This window comes from Coenobita brevimanus, chromosome 107 (assembly GCF_032717465.1).
Source record: "Coenobita brevimanus isolate Jiangsu-jjx chromosome 107, ASM3271746v2, whole genome shotgun sequence".
Classification (NCBI taxonomy): domain Eukaryota; kingdom Metazoa; phylum Arthropoda; class Malacostraca; order Decapoda; family Coenobitidae; genus Coenobita; species Coenobita brevimanus.
The window spans coordinates 27,913,881-27,924,742 of NC_137060.1; the positions used below are offsets into that span (position 1 = coordinate 27,913,881).

The window sequence follows — 10,862 nt, forward strand, 5'->3', positions numbered from 1 at the left end:
ATGCATTCTCCTATTCCTGTCTAGTGTAAGGGAGCATGCTGGAGAAAGAGGAAAGGCAGGAGATTAAGACCTAATGGGAAAAACAGAAAGGAATTGTAAATATGTCATCATGGTGAAGGAGTAAACTACTTAAAGTGAAGGTTGAATGATATCTTTGTGTCTTCATTTACATCACTGTATCCTCATATTGAGAAACAGGTCAGGATGATGATAACACCATCCCCATTTGTTTCTGATGCAGCTGTACCCCAACGGTGCGTGGTTCCTGTTCTTTGCGGGCCGGCTGGAGTACGTGAAGGGCAACTTTGAGGTGGCCATTGAGAAGTACAAAATATCCCTATATAGCCAGAATGAGTGGAGACAGTTCCACCACCTTTGTTACTGGGAGCTTATGTGGTGCTGTATTATGAGTGGACAGTTCAGGTAGGTTGAGGTTTCTGTGTATTTTTATTTTTGTATTTTATTATTATTTTTTAATGCAATAAAGATTAAACCCAGGGCTGACAGCTTGGAAAAACATGTCACTAGGAAAAGGAGGGAGGGTGGAGCCAATTTCACTGTTTGCTCATTTTGAGGTGTATGATTAAAGGATAAGAAATACTCCAGAAACCATTATTATGGAAAGATTGATGACTCTGCAACAGTATGAGGCTCACAGATATGCCAACAAATTAGTGTTGGTGTACAAATGCTTCTCTTGTTTCAGACTTCATTTGAGATGTATTTATTTAACTTTTTCTGTGGCATTTACAGAATACTGTATTGAATACTTAACCCTTTAACTGCTCATGGCGTTTTTTTGGAGGCGTCTGTGGTGCGCAGACATAGGGGTAAAAATGAAATTTCCCAGAGGCCATATTTTGTCTTAGGAACTGAGAGAACACATGCCAAAGTATATAGTAATGAAATATTAGCGGAATATTTACCTTGGTAAAGCCATGGATGAACATCAAAATGTCTGATTCCCTATTGGAATGTATGGTTTTCGTTTTCTTTTTCTGTTTCTGTTTTGAAGGCTCAGACATGCTTGCATGGGTCGGCCTTGGCCACCATGGCACTATATTTGAAATTCACCTGCTCAGCCAGGGCTGTATTGAGCAGTCGCACTCGGAACAGCCGAGGCTGTATAGAACAGTTAACGGGTTAATTTTAATAAGACAAGTGATCAGATTTGTTGAAAGCTTTTGGAACAACAGCATTATTTCAGCGTCTGGCGGTGTTCATTGTGGTCACCAGCTATTTTTAAATATTTGGTCTGTAACCTGTTAGTGAATTTTGTCTTGGAAACTTTTCGTGTTATAAGCCAACTCTCGGCCCTAATGAAGTTTTTAAGTGGGGAGGCAACTGTAAGTAATTAAGAGCAATGTATACTTAGAAGCAAGCCTAATGTGTGTGAGGGGGTCTCATTTCCCCCCCTCCCCCCTAACTCTGGGTATAGGCTTCACAGCCCGTTCCCAAGGCCCAGTAGTCCTCCTACTTGTGATACACCTCCATGTGTCACTGTGTGTGCAGCCATACCTGTATATTATGAATAGTTCCAATTATGAGAAGGTTTATCAACAGTTACCATATTTCAGGGAAGCTCAGGACTATGCAGACAAGCTATTGCTGGAGAGCAAGTGGTCAAAGGCAACATATGCTTACCAGAAGGCCTGTTGTATGTGCATGAGGATGGAAGAACTCACACCCACAGAGAAGCAGGAATTGTGTGATACCATGAGGTGAGTGGAGAGAGGGAGAGTTTATCATTACTTTTTCTCTGCTTGTTCTTTTTTGCAGTTGGCAAGCATGACAACAGTGTTTGCTTAAATTCATTTTGAAATACTCACATTCTCATCACAGGCTACCAGCCATAATCACTTTTCCTAAACTCTTGTGTTGACTTCTTTTATAAATCCACCCATACATAGGGTATATTGGATAACATGGAAGTATTACCCTTGTTGCATCCATTTCTGGTGTTGAACCACTTACTCAGAAATCCATTCCCTTAATTATGCTGCATAACCTTTATTAAAGCACTCTTGTATGTCTTGAACAGTATTGTAGTGAATCATAGGCAGTTTCAGGCAGATTTCTGGTGTTTATTCATAGCATTGTAATATTGAATCAGCTTTAAGTGAGGAATGCATTTATGTCTCTTGCAGTATCTAACATTTGTTTGTCTTTTGTCAATAAATTCACTGTCTTACATCCTATATCTCAACCTCACAGGACCATACCAAACCTGAAACAGAGAATAGCAGGCAAGAGTATACCCGTTGAGAAATTTGCAGTAAAGAAATCTATGCGGTTCTTTGCACAAGGAGAAACGCTTACCTTATCAGCCTTGGAATTGATCTATGCCTGGTATGGCTTCAAAATTCTGGCCAAGAAGTATGAGAATGTGGAGAAGATGTACGCCATCATTGAGCGGGAGATGAAGCGGCTGGAGAAAATCAAAGGTGAACCTGTTAGAATAGATTCTAATACTGTATTGGTGATGCTGGAGAGAGAAGCCTTCATTTGGTGCCACAGATATGACCAGGCAGTGGAGCTGCCTGATAATACAAATGTCCCTCAGTCCCTTTCCTGTCCTCCACAAAAGGATGATGATGGACAGCATAAGTGGTGAATAATTCACCACAGGTTCAGAGACCTAATTTTTGGAGATATTAGTGGTAGGTGGGGGTGCTCACTATTCACTCAGTGTGGTGCTGCTTTGTGTGCCTGCCCTTTCCTCTCTTCCTTCCTTCCTCTTCTGTCTTTCATTCTTTCCTCTTCCTTCTGCTTACAGGCAACTTTACATAGTGACAAGCCAAATGGTTTCACTTACATCAGGAAACCATTTACTATGCTGGGTGGTAACCATACAACCAAATTATGATGCCTAGTGGTTTAGTGGGTAATTAAGGCACTCCAATTGGTTTGGGCCTGTGTAGGTTATATCCAAGAGGTGGTTGGGGTTTATTGCTCATGTGATGCCACTCAGGGATGAGTCAGGCTGATCACTTCCATCCTAAATGTCAGGCCCAACTTGCTCAGCCCCAGACTCCCACACTCCCCATGGGGTAACATAGGATTGGATAATGGACGGATGGAATGCACTGTGGTTAAGAGCTTAATGACATTTGCCCCCCATGTTTTTTGGTCACCTTTAACCCTTTCATTATGGTGATCTACTTTGGTAGTATATTCTTCCCTCCTGTTAGTATTATTGTATTTAGCTGAGGAGAGGTAGTGGAAGAGGGCCAGTGAAGTCTTTATCTAAACTCTCAGATTTGAAAGGTCTGTCATCAGCTGAAGAAAATTTTCTGTGGATAATAAGACCTTGATATTTGTCATTGGATTGCCAGTGTTATAACCTAGAGGTAAAGCAATATGTTTATGATATGCATCAACCCCATCACCGTCAGTTAATTTCCTTAAACAGTATAGTGGTGTTTGCATATCTGACATTGTTCTTTGAATAGTTTCTGTCATCTGCATAAGTTGTTTCAATAATAACACTACTGAAGAGAATTCTTTTGGCACATTTAGTGAAAAAAATCCATTTAAGCTTTTTGTGATCAGTTTGTCATATGCATTATTTCTGTTTCATCAATAGCACCAGAACGAGGAGACTACTTCTGGGATGATTACCTCCTGGCACATTTACTGAAAGGTGCTTGTCTGGCACACATGAACTCACCACTGCAGGCAGAAGAGTGCTTCAAGTTTGTAGTGAACAATGAGAAGAAGATCAAAGAAGACAACTACATGGTTCCTAACGCTCTCCTGGAACTGGCACTCTTGTTGCTTCGAGCTGGGGACCTTGAACAGTCAAGAGTCATCCTGGAACATGCCAAGTAGGTGATAATGAGTTTATTTTTTGCTTGTTAGCCTTTCCTTAGTTGGGTCAAGTCGAAGTAGATTCCATCTAACACCAAGGGACTCTAACTGAGAGTGAGTATGGGAACAGGAGAATGTTTATACTGGTGCCACCAACCCAGTTATGATTGTGACAACTTTGATATTCTATTCCAGCCAGTGCCAAGTGATTTGATTCAGCTAAGAGTGAATCCTAGGAGTCTGAGAATTAAGATATGTACTAATTGAGGGAATATTTACCTCATTAATTAGATTTGGTGTGTCTCCAAACGTTTTTAGTATTATAATTTTATTGAGCAGTATATATTGCAGGAGACTGTTATCTCTTCACGTTTGAGTGCTTTGGCCAGACACCTGTTGAGTTGTGTGAAGTTTCCATTTCTCTGAATCTTAAAACAGTTTGGAAAGTGCATGTTATATCCTTAGGGTTAAGAAGCAAGATGCACATGTACAGTTTGATGTATATACAATATTATTAAATCATATTTCTTTCAAACTAGTCAGAAATTTCATAATATAGGGGACAGTTTCAGCTTCACTTTTTCATTGTTTTTCACAATTTGTATACTGAAGGTTTTCAAAAATTCTTCATAACGGACAAGCTGACTACTTAATCTTTATCTGCCGAGGATTTTTTATGCTGAAATCACTTGGCATTATTGAGAATAAAATACTAAACCTGGTCTAGAACTTTGAAAGGGTTAAAATTATATCAGGGATATTTATTCTCAGGAGCCACGAATCTGCCATGACCATTTTGCTGTCGTAGAAACTTTCGTTAGAGAATATATGTAGTTTTACTGACGTGGTACTGTATAATTGAAGTTGCAGTATAGTATTTTCAGTAAAATGCAATTTGATTTTTAGCTATGTTGCCATTTCACCATAAATGATGTGTTTTGGAGTGCATTTGCTTTCACCTATGCATCACAGTAGTTTTCTAGCAAACATAGTCTTGAACTAGGGTCTGTATAGTTGTTAGCAAAAGAGGCTCTAGCACCTCTCCTTTACCAGTTTAGTTTGCACATTATTGTCTGTTGTTTATGTTATTGATGTCAAGATAGATGCTTAAATATTACAGAAAAGAATAATATTGTGCTGTACTTATAAGTTAACTGGTAATGATGAGGTGCTGCAGAGTTTCATAGTGACTTAAATCGTCTGCTGGTGTCATGGCATGTTTAATTTATTATCTGTAGATGCATGGCAGCTAAGGCTTACTGGTATTGTTGTCTTATCTTTCATAATTTTGTACTTCTTGGGGATTGAGCTTTATTTACTTGTATGATTTTATGATTTTATGTGCGTGTATCATTTGCTACCTAACTGTTACTCTTTGATCTTTCTCCTGTACACAGTGCTGCCCTGTTCACCCCAAACTGTTAATTAGCCTTTGTAGGAGAGGTCTCCCCTAAGCTGCGCATTATTGTATGGCAGTACCAGAAATAAAATGTAACATCATGTTGTAGGGGTTTAATGAGGGGTTGTAGGGGGAAGTTTTAAGCTGTTATTATTTGCTGTTGTTTGCATTAATGGGCTTTGTAATGGTATTGTTATTGCCTTGTTTCACAGTATTTACTTTTAATTTCATGCATTTAATGTATGCTATGGCCTGTTGGCTGTGTGTTTTGCTGATGCTTGTATTGCAAGTCATTAATAAGGTTTAATAATGTTGGAGCCTTGTTTTTAGTACTGGTAATTTGGTTAGTTTGTGGTATGTGATTGTTGCAGTTAATGTTAATTGCATATACCACAGTATAACTGCTTAGCCCTTTGTCAGCCAGGAGTCTCCTTATCTAAGTGTAATTGATGATACTCAGAATAAGATTACTTAAGTGATGTCTGCCCCGGAGAGGATTTATCAGGATTTATTGTTTTTCTCTTTAGACCATTAGTCAGGTAAGGATTTTTCCCTTGTTGAGTATAGTAGTCTTGCAGTGGTAATAATAAATCATTTAATAATGCTCTGCCTTACAAAGGGTTAAGATTGGTTTGCCTTGTTATATGTATAGCTACTGTACTATTGACATGGAGTTTGTATGTGTATATTAATGTTTGTATGTAACAACTCTGAATCCAGACAGATTTTTGTTACCAAGACCTAGGACATGTAACCACTGGGGGGCCAATAGTGAACAGATTGAGTTTAGTCAAAACAGTTGTCCTTTGAGGGGGTATTCTGGCTGCCACATGTAATGGCAAAGCTGCTGTGTCCCAGGCAGGGAAAGCACCAGTGAACATAGTGATTGAAGGCACTTTTGTTAATTTTAAATTGCATTACTGGTGTCACATCCAGTGAAGCACTGTACACATACAGTAATTGTGGAGTACTGTTTAGTTACTGCAGCCCTTCAGTACAGTTACTGATCCAGTGGCACTTGAGTATTTTGATGAATTTGATGTGGCACATGTCAAGCAATTATTTTTCTTATTATGCTGTTGAGGTTAAGAATACTGTATCGTTTTATTTCTTCTCATAATACTTAGCACGTTTGAGCAACTGCTCATCCTTCCCTTTCATGTCTGGACTTAGTAGCCAAGGCCGAAGCCTCTAACCTTACAGTAAAAAGGGGGATAAAGAGTTGGATTATGGGTGCATGAATGTATGGTGTTGGGCTTAAGACTCTTAAAGCTTTGTATATAATGCATGCTTCACATATTCATATCATATTATTGTCAGTATTTCATTTGAGATGTTGATGGTTACAATTTTTACAAAAGAAAAAAATACAAGTAGAAACTGGGACAAGAAAATGGTGGAGGAATATTGGGCCAATGTAGGGGAGGAGTTAGAATCAGTGAATTGGAATGAAATGGATTTGGACAGTTTGTGGAATGAATATAGGGATTGTTTAGTTAGGAATGCTAAAGCTGTGTGTGGTGTGGCAAGAGTAACAACAAAGAAGAATGCTATGGCATGGTGGGATGAAGAGGTTAAGAGAACAGTGCAGGAAAAGAGGAACAAGTGGCAAGAGTGGATACGGATCGAGGGTTCATTTGAAATAAGAAAATGAATATATTGATAGCAAGAAGTATGTAAAGAGATTAGTGAAGAGGAAGACGGAGGAGGTAAATGAGGATCTAGGAAGAAAAATGAATGCAAATTATTCTGAAAATAGGAAGTTATTCTGGAAGGAGGTGCAGAAATGTAGAAGTGACAGTGGAAAGAAATGTGAAAGTGTAAAGGATATAATTGGTAGATTATTAACCCATGGGGATGAAGTGTGATCCAGATGGAAAGAATGTTTTGAAGGTTTGATGAATGGGAATGGAGAGAGCAAAGCGACTGATAACATGATTGGTTTTGGGGATGTACAGAGAACGAATGAAGTGTCAGGATATATGACACTCACAGAGGTGAAGGACGCTGTGAAGCAGCTGAAAAATGGTAAAGTATTTGGAACCTTTTTAACATGACAGCTTTTGGATTGACTCTAGCAAAGAAGTATATGTGAAGTTACAGAACACGGTGAGATTTTTTGTGGCCTATGTGATGGAGCCAGGATTTTTAAGGGCTTGAATGGTGGGTGAATGGAAGCATGGCTCATTGAACTGGGCAGTCTTTGAGTGTCTGGACGTTGCTACTCCTCCCCCTGCCCTAGGGTGGGGAAGGAGGTCCAGATGATGAGGATGATGATGATGAGAAACTGGTACAGGGCATATGTAACTGTTTTGCTGTTTGCCACATAGATGTACAGAGCTGTTAGATTACTGTAGTAACGTGTTGAATGTAGGCAGAATATTTGTGTTTATTGGGAAGTTTTTTCATGGGGCTGGGAGAATGAATGTCATACACATATTCAGTGCATATCAGTGATGGCATCAGAGAAGGAGTCATTAGAAAATTTGGAAATCCTCTCTTTGTATCAGTTTGGAAGTGAGGTGACCCTGCCATTCAGTACTTGTTTCGTAAGCACCCTTGTACATTCAGCAGCACAAGGGGGTAAGAGAGACAGGTTGTATAGTAGATATAATTTTCCATCTGATTCATGTCCCCAAAGGTCCATGCTCTAGATCTCACCACCTCATGTGAACACAGAAAATTGGATTTGGATGATGGTCAGTGAATGTACACAGTATTTTCAATGTAAGTGTTTGTTGTTGGTGATGCAGCATCTTGAACTACTTTACTAAATGGCACCAATAAATTTACAATATGTGCATTGAAATGGGCCAGACACAGCTTCACATACCATTCAAACCAATGGGAGCCTGACTCAGCTTCATAGGTCTAGCCAGTGAACACATATCCACTATATGTACACTATATTTTTTGTGTTTATCTTCATAGCTGCATTGCACAGTGCATACCAGGTAGTCAGTATAACGATTATAGTTAATAGAGGGGACTCCAAATCATTGTTCCTGTGTACATAGCTCATTAAACCAATTCATCTTCCTGTCAGTTCTTAGCCTCACTGACCTGTATACCTCACCCTCTTATGCACTCATTTACATATCTGTCCATGTCCACCTAGTACTTGGTGTACCATGCCTCCTTCCACCTTGATGTAATGGGGCCTATAAGTCCACATTGCTTAGAGGCAAATGGGGGATCATTTTTTTTGGCTCGGTGGTATCAAGCGTGAAGGCCTGAGGTCGAACCTCAGTCAGACTAGTGATTAATATGTTAAGTTTCAGTTTGGTTATTACATTGGTTGGCAGCAGTGTGTGATGTGAGGTGAGGCTTGGAGGGCAATGATGTTGCTGGTTAGCTGACAGCGTCCTAGTCCTTACATCCTGGGGATGAGCTGTCTGGTGTGGTCTGCAGCATCCCCAGTGGTGGCCTCTGATGCTGTGTTACTGTGTGTTCGACACTGACCAAATTAATCACCAAGGGGAGAAAAGCCCACATTGCTTAGAGGCAAAGTGGGGATCCTCTCTTTGACTCAGTGGGCACTTGCGTGCGTATTTAGCGCGAGGGCCTGAAATCGAATATCGGCTAGACTAGTGATTAATTTTTAAAGTTTCGTTTCGGTCATTACATACTCACTCACTAGTCTAATTCTTCCACAGAAAAATTCCATAATGTTTAGCCCCTGCCATGCTGATTCTTTGAAAGGAAGTTTACATCCCTTTAGTCACTGTATCATAACCAGTGGAAATTGTACCTCATACTAGGCTTGCAGTGTGACACGTGCAGACTTACATTATGCCTCATGTGAGGTCTACAGCATGGGAAGGGTTAACAACACATAGCTCAGTCCATCATCATTTATTATCCTTGGGGTTTATTTTTATTGATGCCTTACATGGAAAGATCATATTGCATCTCTGCAAAATCACCTCCAAGAAATAAGGTGTGCTAAGCCAACACTGTGACTTCATTACCCCTGTGCAGCTGTTGGCTTTATACAGAAGTCATATCCACCCTTGTAGGGCGTACACTTCACTTGTATCTCCACTTGGGGGGGGGGGGTCTGCACTTACAGCTCTTCTATTAAACAAGGTGGCATCCAAGTCTTTATGTCATGACCCACCTCTTTCAGTGACTCGCTTCAACCCTTCTCTCTTTGCTCTTGCTGTATCAGTGGGCACTATTTTTCTGAACTGTCTACTTTCATTCCTTCTCCATTACAGTGGGTGCCTAAATCCCCCGTGCTAGTACACTCTACCCCTTTTCCATTCAACTGTTAATACAAGAGTGAACTGAAACTCATTCAAGTATACTACAGATTAACTGTGGAACTGTCCTCCTCGGTCTTCATTTCTCAGAGTCTTTTAAATGTATTGTGTCCAGACATCTCAGAATGAATGGACCATGAATTTGGCATTCTTTTGCTCTGTAATTCTTGGAAGGAACAAGCCTGTGGGCTTTTTGTCTCTAGTTCTTTCTTCTTTATGTAGAGAAAAAGAAAATCGTGTATATTTATGCACTTCACTGTTTTTTGAAGTATGAATTACTAATTCATAAACTTCTTTCCTGATGCATGTTCTTCAGTTGCCGTCCATTATTGTTCTTCCCTGGCAGTACAGAGCGACCCACTACATCAGTTACAGGGCTGTTGTCAACTCGCTCATTCAGGTATCCCATCACAAGCACTTAACTCCTCGTCATTTGTCATGTCATTCCATCTAGACTTTCTTTTACTCACCTGCATCATTACAAGGTGCTTATGCAATGATCTCTGCTACTTCCATTTAATTTTTAAAGGCATTGTGTGTGCTAGCTTGTATCAGGTTTGTTCAAGCCCCGATGGTGACTTCATGCTGCATGATTTCTCTCTCTCTCTCTCTCTTGTCTTAGTGTCTGAAGTCTCTCTCTCTCTCTCTCTCTCTCTCTCTTGTCTTAGTGTCTGAAGTCCTTCTGTAGGATCACATTTCAGGTCTTTGTAGGTCAGCCTCTTGGTGTCGTCGTCCTCCTCCTCCTCCTTCTCCTTCTTCTTCTTTAATTTTCATCATCTTATTCCATTGCCTCTCAAGTAAAGGTTAAGAATCAAAGCAAAACTAATGCCAAAGCATAATTGATGCCCTTGCTTCTAGAGTAAGGGTTAAAGGAAGCAAAAGGAAGAATAAGCAGCTTAAAACCACCTTCCACAGAAACCACTACAAGAGTTACTCCCTTGAATCACGCCTGCACTTCCGCGTCCACGCCACCCTGAACACAATTGCAGTCATGCAGAAGAAGGGTGGAGTGTCACACGAGGAGCTTACGGAAGGCCTGACCCCGCTTGAGAGCCCCCCCAATGGTTCCCCGGTCCCCTCCCCTGCCCCATCCCCTTCTCCAGGAAAGGCGAGGAGTGAGAAGCGTGCAACCAATGGAATCAATGGAAGTAGCAAGAATGGTGACAGTTTTATGACTCATCTGTGATAACCGTGTGTTTTGTCTTTTTTATTTTTTATAATGGAAAAAGGGGAAAGTTGGAATATGGAAAAAGGGGAAAGTTGGAATATGCCTGGTTTTGTAAGAATATGATTATGTTTGTAGAGAGGTTTGTAGAATGTCAAGAGTTTGGATGGAAGAGTTTGTATTTCAGTGGAATATTTTTATATTGATTATTTTTATGGATGGA

General features: G+C 40.2%; 1 protein-coding gene across 1 annotated transcript in view; it reads left to right on the forward strand.

The window, feature by feature from the left end:
- Positions 1–10,660, forward strand: part of LOC145416765 (tetratricopeptide repeat protein 39B-like) — a 33,225-nt gene extending 22,565 nt beyond the window's left edge. The window contains exons 10-14 of the mRNA XM_080285688.1: positions 242–423; positions 1,578–1,721; positions 2,215–2,444; positions 3,587–3,827; positions 10,390–10,660. Of these exons, the coding sequence (XP_080141814.1) occupies positions 242–423; positions 1,578–1,721; positions 2,215–2,444; positions 3,587–3,827; positions 10,390–10,660 (1,068 nt within the window). The remainder of the gene's footprint in view (positions 1–241; positions 424–1,577; positions 1,722–2,214; positions 2,445–3,586; positions 3,828–10,389) is intronic.
- Positions 10,661–10,862: the final 202 nt, after the last annotated feature.